The 22,064-nt window shown below is 42.4% G+C and overlaps 2 protein-coding genes across 6 annotated transcripts in view; both read right to left on the bottom strand.

The window, feature by feature from the left end:
- slc26a6.1 (solute carrier family 26 member 6, tandem duplicate 1) overlaps window positions 1-17,140 on the bottom strand; it is a 25,465-nt gene extending 8,325 nt beyond the window's left edge. For 2 of the 5 annotated variants that reach the window (XM_080732435.1, XM_080732439.1), the window contains exons 1-14: window positions 16,889-17,140; window positions 15,956-16,095; window positions 12,916-13,026; window positions 11,376-11,524; window positions 7,945-8,109; window positions 7,534-7,686; window positions 7,183-7,265; window positions 5,414-5,561; window positions 2,169-2,282; window positions 1,814-1,891; window positions 1,313-1,408; window positions 994-1,100; window positions 468-540; window positions 22-111 (exon numbers count right to left, since the gene is read on the bottom strand). In XM_080732435.1, the coding sequence (XP_080588561.1) occupies window positions 22-111; window positions 468-540; window positions 994-1,100; window positions 1,313-1,408; window positions 1,814-1,891; window positions 2,169-2,282; window positions 5,414-5,561; window positions 7,183-7,265; window positions 7,534-7,686; window positions 7,945-8,109; window positions 11,376-11,524; window positions 12,916-13,026; window positions 15,956-16,095; window positions 16,889-17,037 (1,656 nt within the window). In that variant the 5' untranslated portion in view covers window positions 17,038-17,140. Of the gene's footprint in view, window positions 1-21; window positions 112-467; window positions 541-993; window positions 1,101-1,312; window positions 1,409-1,813; window positions 1,892-2,168; window positions 2,283-5,413; window positions 5,562-7,182; window positions 7,266-7,533; window positions 7,687-7,944; window positions 8,110-11,375; window positions 11,525-12,915; window positions 13,027-13,574; window positions 14,884-15,950; window positions 16,096-16,888 lie in introns of those variants that run through there. The other 3 variants (XM_080732436.1, XM_080732437.1, XM_080732438.1) reach the window with 3 other exon arrangements.
- A 3,146-nt stretch (window positions 17,141-20,286) lies between these two features.
- Window positions 20,287-22,064, bottom strand: LOC308291923 (uncharacterized protein). Its single transcript, XM_080734079.1, has 3 exons — window positions 21,990-22,064; window positions 21,159-21,506; window positions 20,287-20,508 (listed from the first exon to the last, which is right to left on the bottom strand). Exons 1-3 carry the CDS (start codon window positions 22,039-22,041, stop codon window positions 20,288-20,290), a joined length of 621 nt encoding a protein of 206 aa, XP_080590205.1. The 5' UTR covers window positions 22,042-22,064; the 3' UTR covers window position 20,287.

Genomic DNA, 22,064 nt, shown 5'->3' with positions numbered 1-22,064 from the left:
TGCGTGCGTGCGTGCGTGTACCTCTCTTATCTCATTGAAAACCATTTGAAGATTGGCGAAGTAGAGAGAACTGGAGCAGGAGACTATAGTGATTCCAGGAAACTGCCTTGCCTTCACAACACATAATAGAGGGAAATGTAACTTTAGAGTAGAAGATAATAGCCGAACCACTGCAAATGGCATCCATGTTCTTTCGCATGGGAAAAAAGAAAAACTCTTTCTAATCATAGATGACAGTTTTGTTGTATTACAGTGAGATACTCAGCAGATTGTGGATATAGGTGAGACAGAGAGAGAGAGAGAGCACGACAAAATCATTTTATACTGTGCAATATTGTCATTTTAGCTGCTATACATTCTAGACCATGTTTTGACATTGATGGATTACGGAATGGAATCAAATGTAAATAACATCAAAACACATCCTGGTGTGTTGTTGTCTATGTGACAGATTGATGTTACCTCACCTCAGTATAGAGCTCCAGGGGTCTGTAACAGTCTGTACTGGGGATGTGACCCAACAACACACTGGAAGAACTACTGTAGGAGAGAGCAGAGACAATCAGAATCAGAAACAACTTTATTGTCACACGATTACAGGTGTGAAAGGTGCTTTTGTTGCTCCTAACATTGCAGTTACAAGAAGAGTTAAAAGTCAAATAACAGGAAGGTGTAGTCAAATATACATAATGTACATAAAGTGCATCATTAGAAATGGCAATCCATGCTTTATGCGGTGTCTGTCTGTCTGTCCATTTTTGGGCTTGCCCATGTATAGGCAAATCAGTCGGATCACCTAATAGAATGATTATACCACATCATACTCATCATACCTAATAACATGTCACTGGATCCACAACACATTGACTCTACTCTACTCTACTCTATATACTGTACTGTACTGTATGATAATCCTTTTGAATGTTAATGTAACATGTGTAAGAGTGTATAACTGTGTACAATCTCTGTGTACTGATCATAACTCCCACTGACCGCTGGGTCCTGTAGATGAGAACCAGCAGAGAGAAAGCTGTTGCCACAGCCAGACCCAGGTCCAGGTTGAAGATCAGGGTGGAAGTCAGAGATACAACAAAGACCAGCTGAAAGGGAGATGTGGGGGAGAGAAACAGGACTGCTATAACAGCCCACTTCGCTTAAGTTTGACCAAAACTCATGCATTATCTCTGAAGTCACGTGATCGAGATGTATCAGTCAGAATTGTTATATTCCATTCCAATTGCCTTCCAAAGTGTGTGGGCACTTGTTTCTAGATGGAAGCCTGAAAGAAAAACCTAGTGTGTGTGGGTCCTACCAGGTCCAATCGGTCAGATGCCCAGAGCACACACACATCTTTGAACTGAGCCAGGATCCCCTGCAGGTTGACCACAATGATCACTGCCAACACAGCCTGGAAAACACGCACGCACACACGCACGCGCACACACGCACGCACGCACACACACACACAGACAATGGTGGCAATTTGGGTTGCAGATAAAACAGCCCACATTTTTCACATTCCATAATGATAATGGAGAGCCTGGATTTTAAAGTAAAGTATACTGTATAAGTAAAGTACACTGTAGTAAATTAAATGAAGTCAAAGCATTCATCAAATATGCATTCATAATCAGCAATGTATAAATCTCAAATAGATGGACATTCGTTGTAGAAGAAAAACATGCTGTCTGAGATTTATCAGCCATTTATTTCTCTACTTGAAAGATTATTCTACCTTCACATACAGAGGTGCCTTACAAGAGTTAACAGTAAAATAAAAGAAAATAGTATAGGTGACATGAACACTTTCGACCTTTGGAAGCTGCTCAAAGAGATGACCAATCTTCAACAGGATAGTTAGAATCATCAGCGCTGACAACAGACCAGCCATCTGATCAGAGAAATAAATGATAGAGCTGAATAAAAAAGGCATTAAATGGTGATGGAAATGAAGGAATGAGGGTAAATGTGAGATAAATAGTTAATTGTTTTGAAAGAAAAATAGACACATTTTAGTGAATTTATAGTAGCTGATAAATACGTGGACCTCCCTTAAGCCAATTTTAATATAAGATTGATAGTGTTTGAATAGTTCCAATGAAGTCTGAAATATATAAATGATGTGTGAACTGTATCGCTGAGATATAAATATAAATTAATTGTACAACCTGCGTCTTCACCCCAATACTGTCCTGCACCATACTGCGAGAGAAGGAACAGCTGACAGCAAAACACTGGAACACACCTCCAATGGAGTTACACAGACCCAGCGCTAATAGGTCCTGAAGCAGAGAAAGACCATTCAGTTGAGTAAATAGGGGTGTGATCATTTCTGATTAAATAATCTACAGTGCTGTATGATCTTACATATTATAGCATATTATTTGCAAAGTACTGTATGACATACACAACACCATTATATACAGTATAATATACTTTATATTATAAAACCAATACATGAATTATGTATGCTGTGTGTGTGTGTGTGTAAGTTGGTCCAAAGTAACTTCTTAGAAAGTACTTACAATTATATTATAAGCAAATACAAATAATAACCGAACTGGAAACTAAATCAAGATAATTCACTTAAAGCTATACTGTGTAAGTTGCTCAACTAGTGGTCAGTAGCGTCCGCGTCTTTCGGCCGTTTTTCGCCGCGGACCGGGCCTCACACCCCCGCGTCACCCCCGCGTCTGCCTCCACCTCGCCGAGATCTATCTTTAGAGGGGTCCCTGGTTCCTGTGCGTTCAGGCATTCCGGAGAAACGGAGTGTTTCACCCGAGTATAGATAGAGACACACGGGCGCCTACAAATATGGCCGCCCTATTGTGATAGCTAGCGACCCCACTTCAAGATGCGCTGTGATTGGCCGGCAGTGTATAACCCTCGCTGTGATTGGCCGGTAGTGTATGATGACGTAATTTTTGCGCGAAAACCGGACCCCGGTCAGGATCATAGAAAACATATAAAGAGAAGGCTTCAGAAGCTGAAAATAACGGAGTGGGTGTTCTAAAACTTTAGCGATTTAAGAGTTAGGACAATTTTAAGATTTGTTTTATAAAAAAAGTTACATGGTACAACTTTAAATAGGAAGTGAATGATGAAAGGATGACGTGGGCAAGACGTCACTCCTGACAGTGTGTGTGTGTGTGTGTGTGTGTGTGTGTGTGTGTGTGTGTGTGTGTGTGTGTGTGTGTGTGCGCGCGCACGTGCGTGCATGTGTGTGTGTGCGCGCGCGTGTGTGTTAGAGCCCTGCAAGCCCGTTGGGAGCCGACCATTTCTGTATTTCACCATCGTGCCCAGGGCCTGGCCGGGCTCGGAACATTTTGCGCTGTGAATTTCACCCTAGACTTGTGGACCTGACACTAGCTAGAATGGAGGGGGTGTGCGAGGATGTGTGGGTAGGCAGCACCCTAGGCTATGGGTTCTCTCACTTCTCACGCTCTGGTCTCACAAATCTATAGCAACACTGAAAGCATGAACTCTCATTGGTCGTGTCATGAGTAAATTAGCCAATGAGCTGTCCGCAATGAGCCGAAGGTTTTTCTAGACACCAGACTCCAATAAATCACATACAAACACAGATGCACAGAGCAAACAGACGAGAGAAAAGTAGGAGCAGTACAGTAGAATCACTGTAATTTCTCAAATAAATCGCCCTGTAATTAACATTGATTCCCTGTATCAGTTCATTATACAACAGCATGATAACACACACCCTCTCGTGTAACATTGCTTAATTGCGGGACGTGTCTTCTAGTAAACCGGGCGTTTCTCTGTATTTTACAGGTCGGTTGGTAACCACTAGCCTAGCGCAGATAGACAATCCGAAAACAAGGAGGGGATGTATATACACTGCAGTTAGTTAGCTGCATTAGTAAATAGTCTGGCCAAGCCAGGCTAGGTAACCACGGCAAGCCGACAATAAACAATGCCTGATTTTCTGCTGCGAGGAAATAACATCTGTCCCGCCCTCTTGCTATCGCCATCTTTGTTCAAATCCAGGAGATCACTTGATCGCAAGATTTCATCTGCCATTCACTTCCTATTTATTCCATTTGGAGAAAAGCCTATATCTCGCGTCCATTCTTCTCCTTTGCATTTTTGCCCAGACATGCTATATTCAACGGCCCATAACTGATGGACGAAATGACTTCGCAGAAGCATAGAGAAAACCTCTGTGTTTAGCAATGATCGGGGGATCTATCATACTGGAGAAATAATCTTTGATTACTTTAAAAGGTAAGGAAAAACAAATGGGCCTTTTAAATTAATTTATTCTGGCAGTGGATGAGTTAATATACGAAAAGTAGCCTTCAAATTGTTATTATTTTGTTAAATGTTCTTGCATGACCTGCACCTCCCGTGTGTGTGTGTGTGTGTGTGTGTGTGTGTGTGTGTGTGTGTGTGTGTGTGTGTGTGTAAATAAACATTACACCACTCCATTGTCAAAACTCTATTGACTACAGACAAAACAGGTCATGTGTCTATCGCTGACAATGAGTTTCCTCATAACATAGCCACAGGCAACAGAATTGTACATCCAACCCCCCCACCCCAGACTATAGTTATAGCCCCAGTGGCCTAATGGAGAAGGCACTGGCCATCTGGGGTGTCTGTCAGCAGAGTGGCGCAGCGGAAGCGTGCTGGGCCCATAACCCAGAGGTCGATGGATCGAAACCATCCTCTGCTAAACTGAGTTTTATTAGCATAGTCAAAGTGGTGTGTGAATGTTTACAAAAGATACAGTATGCAGCTGCTTAAAGAGATGACATGTGTTCAAGAGATATGCAGCTGCTTAAAGAGATGACCAATCTTCAACAGGGTAGTTACAACACAAGGGCTGTCACTGTCAGCAGACCAGCCATCTGATCACAGAAATAAAAGACAGAGCTTCTGCAAGTATCTGACTGCTTTGTTTCAGAGACTTATTCTGAACTGGAACATGATTCAACTAACCATCTGCGAGGATAGAATAAAAGCAAACAATTTGAAGTTAATCATTGATAATTATCAAAATAAATGATTGCTGTACTGCAAATTGTATAATTTCAACCAAGGAAACACAGTTATTAACTTATACATGACTGTCCTTTTAACACATTCCCGAGCCAAAGGCTGTAAACACATTTTTCCATTACGCTTTGCTTCATCATTCAATCTGATGCTGTGAAATCCCCCGAGCTGTTTTCAATTATGTTTAACTGGGCGTGTACAGCGAGGGCAGAAATTGAATTCAAACATAATTGCATCAGAGACTCTGAAGTCATGAGCAATCAGGACATACTTTACCCTTATGTAGCTTTACATTCAATACACAGTCTAGTATGGGCTGTAGGAAAAACTATAAATAAACGTAATAAAACTGAGGTGAATTTGTTGGAAACATAGTATAAGGGTAAAGTGGTTGTACCTGACTGGAATCAACGTGGTATCCGTGTTTGTGGGCGGACACTGCGCCCATGGTGGAGAGGAAACTGAACCCCACCAGAGCCACAGACAGAGCAGGAAGGAACAGCTCCCTGGCCTGGGAGAGAGAGGGGAGGACTGGGGGAGAGAGACTGGAGAGTGGGGGGTCATAATAAGGGCAAATAAAAAAAGAAGTCATAAAATGGGTGGAGATTATGGAAAAGATTGACTTGGGTCTCATAATTGACCTATAGCTAAGTCACTTTTGATTTATTGATTGACTGAATATTTTATCCTTTTGTCCCTGCCGACGGGGGCAAAAGGTGTTGACCTCTGAACAGCTGTCAATAAATGTCAATAAATCAATAGAGACCAAATCAAACTACAATTTCTTTGTTGATTATTGTTACAGTGGGCCTACAGCATAGTAATCAGCTGTCATTGTACTTTTCATCCATACATTACTCATATTACAGTATTATTACAACTTATTGTTACACGTTTTTATAATTTTTCACCCTATACTTTAACATTACTAATATTACAGCACTACTCTCACTAAAACATATGTAGAGTTTACATAGTTTGGAATATATTCATACAATTTTGCCTATCAATTGATGACACCTTGGTGAACAATTTCTCTCTTCATTATATATGTTTTCAATGAGGTCTTGGGGGTCATTAACTATTCAGAAGGCAAATTTCCATAGGCGGAGGTCTTTTCAATCATCTTTTCCTAGGTAAATAATCACAGTAGGACAATTTGGTAAGAGAAATGTGACGTTTTACACTGCATTTGTGAATTTTCAGGGGTTAGCTGACATTTGGTGAGTCATTTGGTACAGAATCATTGTAGTTTTGTGTCCACAACAACTGTTCCAATTTGGGCATACATTTTAGGCGGATTTTCCCCTGGACCCCCCTGGGGCTTTTACGGTATATACTGTTTGCAAAAAACGGGTACAGATTTATACTGACCAACAAGGAGATCCTGCACAAAAATCTTGTTCTATGGTTGACTTTTTTGATTACTTTAGTTGCCATTTTTTTACAGAAAAGATTTTTCCTCTAAAATACAACCCAGGTAAGATAATTCCTTCTTTCCTTGTGATATCATTGTCACCCACTTTGACTGAAGTCTTTGGCCTTGCAATGGTTAATTCAGGACTCCAAAATAATGGATTCAGTTTTACCCAGGTGTAATGATAGTTTGTTATCAGCGAGCCAGGTGCAGATTTGACCGAGTTCAGGGATTTTTCAACGTGCAATCAAGAGCACATGTATTAGGAACAGTAAGGGCCCTAGTATGCTTCCTTGAGGAACGCCGCAGCTGCCGCACACTGATAACATGATAACACCGCACACTGATAACATGATAACATTATTTAAATGGTTGGTTCTGAGGCACCAGGGCTGCAACTATTCTCTTAGCAATTATTCTATTGATTACTTTTTAAATTAGTAATTGATTTATCAATAACCATGTTTTCTTTTTAATTTTTTTTCTTATTTTTTATAATCGACTAAAGCCATTATTCTGATTAACTACTTAAGCCCTATTTTATATTTTGTCATATAATGGTAGAGCGCAAAAATAGCAAATATGGCAGTACTACAAACTCAAGAAAATATTTGTTTTAATAAAACAATTGATTGTTTTATAATCAATTAAAATTGATTAGTTTGATTAACTGTTGCACCCAAAAATAAATTAAATGATATGTGCTAATCACAACACCAACCTATTTTCAGAATACCAGTTCTACTGACCCACTTGGTATGTGTCCCACTACCTGGACTCTGTGTTGGCCAGCAAAGTCCATCTGCACTGACACAGCTGTAGCTAAGATGATCTGAGAAACCAAACAAAAGCAAGGGCAAGCACTATTAGAAGTGATTGCTAAGAACGATTATGAGAAAAGACAAGATATTTATGTAGGAATATGAGACGGGACACAGATTGTTACAGTACGTATTACGTAACCATGAACCACCGGCACCACTTACCAGTCATTGAGACAGCATCTGTTTATATGAGTACAGGGATAGAGAGAGGAAATGAAAGCGGTAGTGTGTGTGTGTGTGTGTGTGTGTGTGTGTGTGTGTGTGTGTGTGTCTCACTAATATTAGTTCCCATGGTATGGCGACAGGGAGCTTGTTTTTAAAGCGCTCATTCAGCATTTTGCCAGCAACAAGGATCACTATGGAAACCAGTGAGACCAGCAGAGTTCCTGGCACAGCACTTGTCATTCCAGACAGGACGTCTTTTAGAGTCTACATAGGAATACACGCACACACACGCGCGCGCACACACACACACACACACACACACACACACACACACACACACACACACACACACACACACACACACACACACACACACACACACACACACACACACACACACACACACACACACACACACACACACACACACACACACACACACACAGTTTGTGCCGCAGCAAGCATGGATCGATATCTCTGGGTCATTGTTAAAAATGTTTGTGCACCTCTGCCTTAACTCACCCATGCTGAAGGCAGTAATCCAGTGTGTTTATAAACAGCTATCCCAGTCAACAGTGGTATCTGCAGGATGGTCACGTGTATTCCTGCTGCTGTGGTGTAGCCTCTGATGACTGAATTAGAGATCCAGCGACACACACCACCTCCACGTAACACGTACAACAGCAGCTGTAGCGAGAGAGAGAAATAATTGTCTCTAATGACGTGTAGAGAAAAACAGAATACATTTACACACATTAGATGGATACATGTAGTATGTGTATACAGTATGTGCAATTTGGTACTGTTCACCATGTCTGGGAAATTGTGGGAATGTTTCAGATTTCTGCATGGGTGTTACAGTAACACCCATGCAGAAATCTGAAACATTCCCACAACACTGTTACTGTGCAACAACACTGTTACTGTGCATGTACAGTATGTGAATCACACCTTTTAATGTGGCAACATGTTAAGCGACTCTTGATAAATGCATCTTCAAAAGGGCTGTGCTTGACAACTTATGACAAACTTCCTGCCTTGGAAGCCTCTCAATCAGATTGTCAAATTATTGATCAAATATTGTCTTTGAAGAGTGGTGACTGACAAATCAGGCAGCTGCCTTCTTTTTGAGGCATGTCCACTGCATAACCAGGGGCTCATAGATTAAATCCTCCCAAAAGTCACTGAGTATAGCCCTGTCAAAACAGATTTCAACCAGACAATGAGCCGCCTTCTCAGCTCTGCGAGCACTAGTCATGCACGATGTACATCTACCTCTGTTACGGTCTAGTGGCCTAATGCACTGGTTCTCAAGGTGAAACTGGGGGAAAGAAAGAGACAAGAGATGAAAAACTAGAGAGAGAAGATAAACATGCGGCTATTCTGTCACCCTTTCATGGACTGTGAGTCCCATCTAGGGTGTCGGTAATGCAATTCCTTTCATTTGAATGACTTGATCCTTTCATAGTAGAGTGGGTGCATGTCAGCAGAGTGGCGCAGCGGAAGCGTGCTGGGCCCATAACCCAGAGGTCGATGGATCGAAACCATCCTCTGCTAAGAGTTTTACCAGGATAGAAATTAAACTAGTACAGTAATTCAGTTAATGTTATCATGAACTATTGAAAACTGAAAATACCAACACATTAATTTAAAATAGATAAAAACAATTATCTAATCAATTTGTATTTTTCTCTTATCCCTATTTTACACATTTCTCTTTTATCTGAGTCTAATTATGTTTTATGCTGTGTCAGGTTAGGTCTGTGTCTGTGATGTCGCTTCCACTTCTGCACACGTCACAGACTATCCTTGGATAATTATTCATTCAACAACAACCGAATGGCAAAATAGTTAATTTGGGTACAGTACATTTACACTCAATCTCTGAGTTAAAAATGTATGAATCAACACAGAGGATTTTATTGTGCATTACAGCATGTGATGAGGTGAGAGTAGCGAGTCCGACAGACAGACATCCATTTTTACTCGGAGGCATAAATGGTACAAAAGTAAAGTAGAAAAGAACCCATCCTCTCGCGGTCTAGTGTGAATCCTTCGGTGGAGTTGGGGGGGAGTCTGATAGATCTGGCCTCAAATTCAATGTTGGTTTTAGTATATAGTGGCTTTAATTCGTTTGCAGAAAAAAACATTTTTTTTTATTTTTAACACACACAAACGTGTATATCTATCTATAAATGCGACAAATCTCTGTCTGTCTGTCTGTTTGTTTGTAATCCGCGTATCTCGAGAACCGTTCGTCCCACCGGCTTCAGATTCGGCACGCGCGTTCCCCGCCGCCGCGCGGAGTGCAGTGCCGGGCCTCGACCCGACCCGACTCGCGGTTTTCCGAAACCGGCGCGAAACGTTCGGAATCTCCTTATGCGGAGCTGATTGTTGACATCAGGCTGTTCCGGAGGAAATCGGCGCAAGCGCTGAGTCATTGTGACATCACTTCATAAAAGGCTCTGACATCACGTACGCCACATGAGTCAACACAAAATCTCTGTGAATGTGTATGTATGTATGTAATCCGCGTATCTCGAGAACCCTTCTTCCCACCGGCACGCGCGTTCTCCAGATATGGGCATAAAGTCTGACATCAGAGTTTTCTGCAACCGGTACTGTGTGTGCAGAGATCTTCATATATGGGCATAAGTGGACAAAGACAAACAGATGGTCAAAACGGGTCCTATGACAGGTATATTGGGGTTTGCATTAAAGGGTGGGGCATATATTGGGGTTTGCATTAAAGGGTGGGGCATTCATGGGGTTTGCATTAAAGGGTGGGGCATTCATTCCCTATTTCAAATTCGGCACGTGCGTTCCCCACCGCAGCAGGTAGTGCAGTGCTCGGCCTCGACCCGACCCGACCCGATACACGATTTTCTGGAACCAGCACGAAAGGTTCGGATTCTGATGTCTGACATCAGGATTTTCCGGAACTGGCACTGTGTCTGCATAGATCTCCATATATGGGCATAAAATGGATGCAGACAGACAAATACAGATATCTCCATATATGGGCATAAATGGACACAGGCAAACAGATGGTCAAAGATCTCCATATATGGGCATAAAGTGGACGCAGACAGACAGATACAGATATCTCCATATATGGGCATAAATGGACACAGGCAAACAGATGGTCAAAACGGGTCCTATGACAACAGGTATAATGGGGTTTGCATTAAGTTTGTCTCCTCCTCCATCTGTTTGTCTGTGTCCCTTTATTCCCATTATGGAGATCTCTGTATCTGTCTGTGCCACCGACTGTGTTGCAGACACAGTGCCGGTTCCCCCTTTAATGCAAACCCCATTATACCTGTTGTCATAGGACCCGTTTTGACCATCTGTTTGAAAAAGCGACAGAAATCTCATATATGGGCATAAAATGGACGCAGATAAACAGATATCTCCATATATGGCATATATGGGCATACAATGGATGCAGAATCACAAAGATCTCCATATACGGGCATAAAAGGGACACAGACAGACAGATACAGAGATCTCCATATATGGGCATAAAATGGACGCAGATAGACAGATATCTCCATATATGGGCATATGGGCATAAAATGGACCCAGAACTATAACTGCAGTGATCTCCATATATGGACATAAAATGGACACCGACAGACAGACAGATACAGATATCTCCATATATGGGCATAAATGGACACAGGCAGACAAATGGTCAAAACGGGTCCTATGAAAACAGGTATAATGGGGTTTGCATTCATTCCCTATTTACATTGTTCCGAGTTGGCCAGGTCGCCGACTAGACGCTGGGCCGCCCGAAGGGCGGCCCAGCTTCTAGTATGGTATAATGAGAGATTCCTAACGTTAACTGACTTAAGAATCTCAAAATTGGTCTAGTTGACCGCTTCATGATGCAAGTGTTAAGTGGTTAAACATCTAGGAGGCTCATGTGTGTGTGAATGTGTGTTCACCTGTATGAGCCCACATATGAAGGTAAGCTGTGTGGCTACAGACACTTTAGCTGCAGCCACAACATCCTCGCTCTCCGCTGCACCGTTACCAGGCAACTCCATGTTAGCTGTCACAGACCCAATCATGATGGACACGACAGCAAATGTACCTGTCACACACATGCACAGTGCACACACATACAGTACACACACAAACACACACACACACACACACACACACACAAAACACACATTTGCAGCTGCTTAGACAGCACTTATTGAATGATCTCATTGTAGGATGCATATTATTGACAGCAGCATACAAGCTAATTTTACAGTCCCAGTGGCTTAACAGACAAGTCATTGGCCTCCTAATCCAGGGATTGTGGGTTTGAGACCCATCTGGAGTGAATGATAACAGAGTGACACAGTGGAAAATAAATGTGGTGTGCCACTAACCCGATCAAAACCATCCTCTGCTAATGTGTTATATATATAGTGCCCGTCTGCATACTTCGACTCTATGCAGTAACTAAAGGATCATTGTAAAGCCATTAATAGGAAAATGGTTGGAATGGGAAATGGAATATATAGCTACTAGCGATACATTTTCAACCTCTCCCTCTTCGCAGTCTGCAGTTCCTAGAGTCACTGCCTTATCTTGAATTGGATCATGATCATGATCAAGCAGGGTGGGTTATTAACGAAATGGGGAGAGAGAGGAGTGACCCGTTAGGTTTGCTATCTAAATTACACACATAAGAAATTACATTTATTGAGTGAGACAAGGGAGAGGAGGCTCCCAGAACGGCACACATAATTGAATTACTTTTGTTGTTATTGCAATTTATGTTTTAGGGCAGGGAGAGGGGAGGCATGTGAGACATGACGGCAGTAAGATTCAAACATGATTGGTTCCTCATGACTCACAAGGAGCATGGTCGCGGTGCAACTGGCTGCTGCACCACCAGGCATCCCATGAGATCATCTTTTATATTTTATTGGACAGTACAGTGGAGACTGGGGAGAGACAATAAAGAATATAAAGAGTGGTACATACAGATAATGAAGTGTTGACCACTACATCACCACCAGGTTCTCAACCTGTGGGCTGGGGCCCCCAGTGTTGGCAAAACAGAAAACACTAAGATTTGAATGATGATATAACAATAAAAACTATATAAATATAAAATGTCAATGTATGGAAAGTGAATTTTCATTGTGATACTGCTAAATAGGAACTTAAAGTATACTACAATAGGCTGCCGTGTTGAGTGGTCAAATGGGTGTGCCGTGAACTATTTTGAAGTTTTCAAGTGGGCCCTGATCCAGAAAACCACTATCATACAGTATAATGACATCACTGATGACTTATGAAGTCAGAGATGCACATTGAAGCCACGCCGTTTCTATGTGGATCATGAGATCCACATAGGAATAATTTCCTACAATACTCCTACTGTAGTTATACTCAGTGTACAATCACTGTGTATACTACTTAAGAAGTATGTGTATTAACTCGTTGAGCCAATAGGAAAACCTTAAACTCTGTTTCACTCACCAATGGAAAGGTGTCTGGAGGTGCCAAAGATGAAGTAGATGAGAAGAGGGTAGAGGGAAGTATAAAGACCCAAAACAGGAGGAACACCTACCAACATGGCATTGGCCATGCCTGGAGAAAAGAGAGGGAGAGATACTGTAGTTCAGTTATTTACAATAAGCAACCAATAAGAACAAGCTGATAATGTAATGTCACCTGGATGTAGAGGGATTTGTCTCATCCATCAAACCAACCCCTCCATTGATCCAGGCAGCCATCCCAAACCATGTGGCAGGTGCATCTCATAAAGCCAGCCTCCCCATCAATCCACCCATGTGACCCATCCCTAACCATGTGGGTAGCATGCATCATTTCATCATACCAGCTGCTCCAGTGTCCAGGCATGTGATGGTGAACAGATTTTTCATTGTTGTTCATTCATATTAGTCCAGTAGATAATAGCTAGGTCTACCTGTTTTGATTAGCAGTGCAATATTTTAAGTGGTGTCATGTTGCCTTTTTCCTAATTAATCCACATTCCACCAGTGAAATATATATAGTCTATAGCTAGCTACTGTATAATTTCACCATTGAAATTACATTATGTAGTAGCAGAACAATGAGAAGAGATTGTCATCCACTGTAGGCCTACAGGCTCTTCCAAAAGTGAATATAATTACCTTAGAAGAGGCCCTTTCTAGATTTTGAAGTAGCAAACCCTTTTTCTTTCTTGGAGTAATCCTATCTGCGAGATATTCGGTGCTCCAAGTCCATTTTTTATTTTGCTTATTTTTTTTACCACCACGTGCCTAAGTTGAGAAAAGGGTTAGCTTGAACAATGCTCATGCCATGTCCAACTGACAGGACAACAGTAGACTATGTTGCTAAGTTTAGTGTCATAACCCTCTCCAGTCCTGCTTTGTAGGCTACATACAGTAGCCTACAAATCTGGTCCATGATTATGTCAGGTTACTTTCAGGTAAGGCGAGTCGGCGACACGACAGGGGCAGAGACGCCTTCAAAATGAAAGCGTATTTTTCACAATAAAAGCGTATTTTTCACAATAAAAGCAAGGGCCCGGGTGAGGTATCAAGTTCAATAGGTGTGTAAAAGCGTGGGTAAAATATTTTTTTGTACAAGCTTCCATAGATTGCTGCTACAAAAAGAGAATTAAAAGAAAGCAAAACAACGACAATATCTAATTGAATACTCTAAAAAAAAATATATAATAATAGACATCACTTGTTATCAGATATTGATTAGGTCTATATGTTAAATGTGTGGGAATTGATTATATTTACATATAGGCTATAGATACTGTAGATAGATAGATAGTGTGTGTGTGTGTGTGTGTGTGTGTGTGTGTGTGTGTGTGTGTGTGTGTGTGTGTGTGTGTGTGTGTGTGTGTGTGTGTGTGTGTGTACTGTGTACTGTGTACTGTGTGTTCACATTCATTCAATAGGCCTACTTATTAAAGTCATAAAGTGATATTACCAGTGTGATGGCCTCATTGACCTGTGTTGCCAAGACTCACGGCCTGACTACGTGTTCACATTCATTCAATAGGCCTACTTATTAAAGTCATAAAGTGATATTACCAGTGTGATGGCCTCATTGACCTGTGTTGCCAAGACTCACGGCCTGACTACGTGTTACTGCCTCTTAATCTTGTTTGTCTTTGATGCAGCAGTATCGCCTCCCTGAAGGCTTGTGGTTGTCGTCCTGGAGGGAGGGAAGCTCACGTCTAACGATACACATTACACTCAGTATGCGCTCTGTGGTCGAGGGGGGTGCAGTACTCATACCCGGAGGGAATGCAGCCCTTCAGGATGCTCTCAAAGGTGCGGTTGTAGAACATCCTGAGGATGCGGGGGACTCATGCTGAATTTCTTCATCTCAGTCATCTGAGACAGCACAGGCATTATTGGCCTTTTTCACACACGTGGATGATATAACAATAATAACTATATACTATATAAAGGAACAATCGTCTCCTTGATCTTCTTGATACTGAATGCGAGCATGTTCTCATACACCTAGGGGGTCCTCAGAGTTACTACAGGGGGGCCACCAAATCCTTGTGTGATAGGATCATTATTTTAAATGAACTTGAACCCTCGCATCCCTATACTCTGAGGAGAACTTAAGCCAAAAAGTAAAAAAGAGCAGACCAAGTACAGAGTGAAAGGTCAAGTTTGCTAAGTATCGATGATTTAAGATTTTAAGTGGTTAAGTGTCAAACATCTATGAATCAATCTATGAAATCGATGAGAATCTCCATCACACATTTATACAATATATAGAGGGGGTCCCTGCTTCATCTCTCTCTCAGCTGTAAGGGGTCCTAGGCCTGAAAACATTGAAGGCCCCTGTCACCATACACCATTGTGTCAGTGATGTGACCTCACCTCATCCTTGTCGTCATTGGCAATCAAGCCCTTCACTGTTGCTTCATCAGCATAGTTGATGATGACATTGGTGCTGTGAGTGTGCATAGCCATACAGTTGTGACTTGTATGTGTGTGCAGCGCATAGAGGAGAAGGCTCAGTACAGAATAGATAGACCTACAGTTCAGCATGCAGCCCTGACGGGTTACGGGTCAGGTCATCTTATGTGAGGCTGTCCATGAGTCTCACCATGGTGATGTGATGGCTTGCTGAATATGGATCATATTAAGGGTGTCAGGCATATTCGCCTAGGAAATATTCGCCTACACGCATTTGGTCCTTTCGCCTGGCATTTTCGCCGTGGAGGAGAGTCTTTTCACCTACCTGTCTGAGCCATTTCGCCTACAATCAATTCTGCTGTCAGACTGTCCATGTTTGCATATTATCTCTTTGTCATTTAAATATTATAGTGACTAGTGATATTAGCTCTGTCAGCTAGCTATCTTGGTGGAACAAAATAATGTGAGAAAAATAGAACAATCATCTCTGACATCCAACAATGAATGTAAAGACTGAGTTTGAGTCTATTAAATAATTGGCCAAACCAACATTTTTAATACATGCTAATACACTACCGATTTAACCATCTACCTATCTATATTAATTACTTCACCCTGTGGCAGCTGCATTATCCCCACACTGATTCCAGCGACAAGGTCTCCAATGGCGTTGTCTCTGATGGAGTAACGAGGCAGCCAGGAGAGGACAGGAACACTGCCCAGAACACAGCTCTTCACCCTGGGGACCGAACATCTGGGGAAAAGGGAGAGGGGATTGAAATTGAATAGTATAAGGGCATTTAAAAACAACAAAATCACAATGATTTTACTTGGGGGACACACAAGTCATATAAGTAATGGTGGCCTCATGTGTAATGATTAAGTAATGATGAACAAGCAGGGGTCAGGTGGCACAGATGTAACGTTAATGTACTGACCTGGCGAGACTATGGCCTTTAGATCCTATGTGGATCTAAATTATATCCAAATTGAGGGGCACTATTTTGACCCTTCTCTAAGCCCCACTCACTCCACTCTGGTGCTTAGCGGGTGAGCGAAATAACATTGGCAGAAGAATGCCAGACAATAGAGGGTATGCGCATGCATAAAGTGAATCGCAAATCGAGTGGCAAAGTGAGTGGAAAAGTGAGTTTAACATCGTTTAATGTAATCAGATTGGAATATATGGGCTGTCAAGGCCATAAAGTAGTTTTTTGCCACTCAGTAGGCGTTCCCGCATAACTTGTGGGTATGATGATGTCACGCGCATACCCTCTATATGCCAGCTTAGCAACGGTTGCTGAGCTGGCATTGGACAATCGCTTTTGGGGTGGGGTTTAACAAAGGGTCCGGTCCACTGACAGGCACTGATCCTACACTCCATGTAGACTAACACACACACACACACACACACACACACACACACACACACACACACACACACACACACACACACACACACACACACACAGAAGGCCAACATGTTTCAGGAAGAGGGCCTTAGTGATCCCTGATAATTGGCTGTTAAGGTCTCTTATGTAACTCACCGGCATCCAGCTTTCAATCTCTCCAAAACAGATAGTGACTTCTTTCCTGCACGCCGTCCAAGGATATCCAGCTGCGCTTCATCCAGGTTGACTGCATGGTATGGCTGCCCTTGGTGGTGAAGAAGACCATTTTGTTCAGTGGCGTCCATTTGAACCCAATGCTAGAAAGTGCAGCCTACTTTCATCTGGTTAGTGTTGTAGGTCTTTGTTCAACACTAGTTCTGTGGGTGTGCAAAACAGTGAGATTTTCTGTCAAAAGTGTTGTTTTCTTTAAAATGTGTGAATAAAGTTGTGTGACAATTTGAAGTGAGAGTAGCCAACTGCGTAGAGGCACTGGAAGGTCATGTGTGTAGAGGGTGAGCCTATCAGCACTCAGTGCAGCAGTGTGTGTGTGTGTGTGTGTGTGTGTGTGTGTGTGTGTGTGTGTGTGTGTGTGTGTGTGTGTGTGTGTGTGTGTGTGTGTGTGTGTGTGTGTGTGTGCGCGTGTATGTGTGCATGTGTCCTCTCACACTCAAACACATAAACTCTCTCTCAATCTCTTGCACACATGAACACACAAACTCACACGTGAGTTGGGGAGAGGCCTTGAACTCTGCACGCTGCATTGCATTTACAATCCTACAACCCTCCTCCCCCTTTCCCTCTCTCTCTCGCTCCCCATGCAGTCCTCTCCCCTCTAGGCTATTCAATTACCTCTGAGTGCCTCCTTCAACACAGCTCCCCTTTCACAGAGGCTATATTGGCACCCCACGTGCAGCCATACTGTTTCATGTGATATAACTTTACACTTACATGTATAGTTTGTTTCTTTAATAACTCAGCTCAGGCATTCTCTGTTTACTTTAAAAGAGTCATCATCTGAGTGTTCTTCTGTCTCTCTTTTCACTTTCACTCTTAATCTGCTTGCTCCTCTTTCTCCTTGTGACTTTGCCTGCCTTTTTGTTGTTGTCAGGCAGAGACCACTTGTACCCTGTCTCAGAGTACCCAGTGTGGCACTAAGTTAACTATAATACGACCAACTGACTAAATATGGAGATACAGGGATCCCTGATAGTGTTGATGACGCACATGAGCATCCGCATAATTAACCTCATCTAACATATTAGTACAGTACATCCTATTACATAATGTATGTTATCGTTAACAACTGGTAATTATTGTGGCACAGCCCTTGATTGATTTTATATCTGTAATAATTACAGAATCCTGATAGGTATAATAATTGATTGCTCAGTATCTAAAGTACAACCAGGTAGAGACCTTCCTGTTTCTGGGATAGAACCAATCACAACCATCGTTGCCAGGAAAGCGTGGTTCATGAATATTTGATTAAAATGTGCAAGATTTAAGCTGAAATTAAAAGTAATAGCCTTTTAGATATTCCACTAAATTTCATAATAACTGAATGGTTCTCTCTAATTAATGTATGACATCATGAACCAGATGGATAACAGAGTAGAAGGGTAGAGTAGTAATATAAGATAAAGACCAATGGTCGCTGGAACATACTGCCAAAATTAGTGTAATCTTTTAAATCACACCTTACTTTGTTTTTAATCTATTTTGTGCTGTATTTTATTTCTATTGTAGTTTGAATTCATAGCTGTGTGTTCATAGCGCCCACACAATCCATAGTCCCCCACACACAGTCACACTGCGGTATGATTATCCTATTGTCAGACAGAACAATATCACAACTGAATAGAACACGACACAGCAGCCCCAGTGGCCTAATGGATAAACAATTGAGTCGTAAGCCAGTGATTGTAAGGCATCTGATAGCAGAGTGGCGCAGCGGAAGCGTGCTGGGCCCATAACCCAGAGGTCGATGGATCGAAACCATCCTCTGCTAAAAGCATTTTAAAATTGGTGGGATCATCAGAGGTGTGTGAAATACCTCAATAGAGAGCTAGATGTAGTCTGGATCACCCTTATCTATTCGTCTATTTTCAGCTGTTGGTCAATACAAAAGTTTGACTAAGCAAACAAATGATTTAAAATAAATATAAATAACATTTGATAGATTAAGTCAACTTCAAACAAGTGTAAATATGAAATACACATCACCACTTTTATGTTGCACACCTACAGTATGTTGTCAAAAACATAAAATAATGGCCATATAGACCAATATTTCTGTCTGGCGCTTTCTTTTATGCTCCAGCACAGAGGACAAGGTTCAACAAAACATGGTGATCTGAATCACACACCTACACATGACTAGACAAGAGAGAGGGAGGGAGCGGGGGGGATGGAGGGGAGCCTAGTTCACCCCCATACACCCCCCCCCACACACACACACACACACACACACACACTCACACACATAGCATCCCCCTCACACCTCGACAGCAATGCATAAATATTAAATAAATGTGTGTGCTTGACACAATGAATCACCTCATTCAGTCAGGGACAGGGTGACTGATTATAAATGAGGCTGTGAATGCACACTTTACATCAGTGGTTCCATTAATTAACACACCTTCAACAGAGAAGCATGAATTAACTCAAATTAAATCACTTGCAGTAGTAGTACTCAAATGGAATGAAAAGCTCTTACTCTAATGTTGCACCTGAGAAAAATGGAATCCATCCGTTTGAGTCAAATATCAACCATAGTAAGTCCCCCGATGACAAGGTAGTCACTCACATGTAAGAACAAGGTCACTTATTTGGGTTGTATTTTGAATAACAAACTTACAGGTGAAAAATGGCATTGAAAGTGATTTCGAAGATTCTTGGGCAGGATATCCTCATTTATCAACAGAAGTGTACTGAAGACTATAGTCAGTTCCCTCATTCAGTGTCACTTTGACTATGCATTGCACTTCACATGGTACGCTGGTATCTCAGTCACTTAAGTCACTTGAGGGCCTGGGGGCTTAGTAGCAAGAGGTCATTGTTCATTGAACATCTTTTGTAGAACTAGAGGTTTGGCTGTGCGGCCCTCACAACTGGTTGAACCGCCAATCCGACTGATATGCCCAATGTCCATATACGTATGGAGATCTCTGTATCTGTCAGTCCTTGTCCCCTTTAAGCCCATATATGGAGATCTCTGTATACATTAGTCCTTCTGCTTTTTAGGTCCGTCACTCCGTCCAAATATGGAAATCTCTGTTAGTCCTTGTCCCTTTCATGCCCATATATAGGTATGCCCCCTTTTTGGCCACATATGGAGCTGAGTGATTTGTTTGCACCTGATTCCATGAGGACACATTATTGAGGTTAGATCATAGCACACTCCATATTTGGGCATAGCTGGGAACTCCTTATATGGTTATGGCTGCTGAGTCATGGTGACATTAACGTGACATCAAAGGCCTGCCTGCCGGCCAGGCCAATTTTAACATACATAATATGAGTGTTTTGATTCCTGCTCTTGGAGGGGCCAGTTCAGTACTGTATCTGCCGTAACATTAGCATGAGATCTCTGATGCGCTCCACTCGGCAACGAGGTGTCTGGTGCAACGGCAGCTCGAAGAAGGAGAAGGTGAAGCTACGTGAGAAGCTGAGGTTGGTCACGGGACGGAGTGGCGGCAGTCGGGGTGCGCGAGGCACCCTGCACTGGGGCGCCACCCTCTTCTTCACACGCACCCCTCTGGCACCTCCTCTACCTGTATAGAGAGAGAGAGTGACATGGAGACAAGAGACATATAGAACAAGAGGGGAAGAAAGGAAGATGGAGAGAGACACACAACACAAAATCAATCAATCAATCAATCAATCAATGTGCAAGACTTCAAACCCGTCGGGTGAGTACTAAACCCCTGCACTACGACAACGGACTCACTCGCTAGCTTTCGCCGTGGACTGAAGACTCACCTTTTCAGACTCCACCTAAACCCTTAGCACTACAGAAAAAAATCAATGACCATACATGAAGCTAGTTAGCAATTTTTTTTCTTTTTTTTTTCTAGGTTTTAAAACTTTGATTATATTGTGTTTTTTCTAGATAGATATCCATTTGCATTTGTTATATTGTTGATGATGTACTGACATATTATCTTGTTTATTATTGTGATGTTATCTGCTTATTGTAAGTCGCTTTGGATTAAAAGCGTCTGCTAAATGCCTAAACTGTAAACTGTAAACTACGCAGATGCTGCAGGAAAATATATAGTCAATATTTTAATCAATTTATTCGAATTCTAAGGTCGGCAAGGCCTTAAGAGTCATTGTTTACACATGTCCATGATGCTTCCTACTGCATAACCTAGTTATTGATTACAGTCAACCAATCCCATCGGCCTCAAACATACTGTACCTGCGCTCTCCTGAGGGGCTGGGACAGATGGAGACGGGTTGGGAGAGCAGGGATTTGAACCTGCAACCACCCCTCTGGCCACAGTGCGTTCTCTCCTGTGAGGGGAGGCAGGAGTGGGCTGAGGTGGAGGGGGGGGAGGAGGAGGGATGGAGGTGAAGGAGGACTCGAATAGGGAGTGGCCTCCCCAGGGTGTCATGGAGGCATCGGGGTGGAAGGTGGAGGAAGGAGGAGCCTGGTGGGGGTAAGAGGAAGATGATTGCTGTTGCTCATGCTGTTTCTGCATGCGCTTCCTACGAGTGGCCAGCAAGGGGTGCTGAAGGGCTGGCGAGGAGCGAGGTGGCTTCTTGGCTGCAGAGAGAAGGATGGAGGGAGAGGACGAGGGAAGGATGAAAAGAGGCTGTTTACTTTGCCACTCTTTATGAAATGGGGTTAAAACCTATTAGAGCTTGGAAATTTGGAATCCAGAAAAATGCAACAGAATAAAATCATTCAGTTATTTTATTTAGCCCTGGTTCACAACAGGCACTAGACAGCAGAAAAACAGGTACAGAGCGCGAAATAGAGAGAGAGAGTGAGTGAGTGAGTGAGTGAGTGAGTGAGTGAGTGAGTGAGTGAGTGAGTGAGTGAGTGTGTGTGTGTGTGTGTGTGTGTGTGTGTGTGTGTGTGTGTGTGTGTGTGTGTGTGTGTGTGTGTGTGTGTGTGTGTGTATTGACATTGACAAGCAAAACCCCACTAACTTAAACAGATTGTAAATATGGAAACATTTTGTGAAGGATGAATTTTGGCTTTCATTATTTAATCCCTTCAAAGGTGGGCTTCTAAACAGATTACCTGCTGGTTTTCTCCCAGACGAGCCAATCAGAGGCAGATGTTCCTGGGACATCAGGCCTCTGCAGACCTCTTCAT

The sequence above is a fragment of the Nannobrachium achirus genome, assembly GCF_963921795.1.
Source record: "Nannobrachium achirus genome assembly, chromosome: 9".
NCBI lineage: Eukaryota > Metazoa > Chordata > Actinopteri > Myctophiformes > Myctophidae > Nannobrachium > Nannobrachium achirus.
This window is presented reverse-complemented; position numbering and strand designations above follow the sequence as displayed.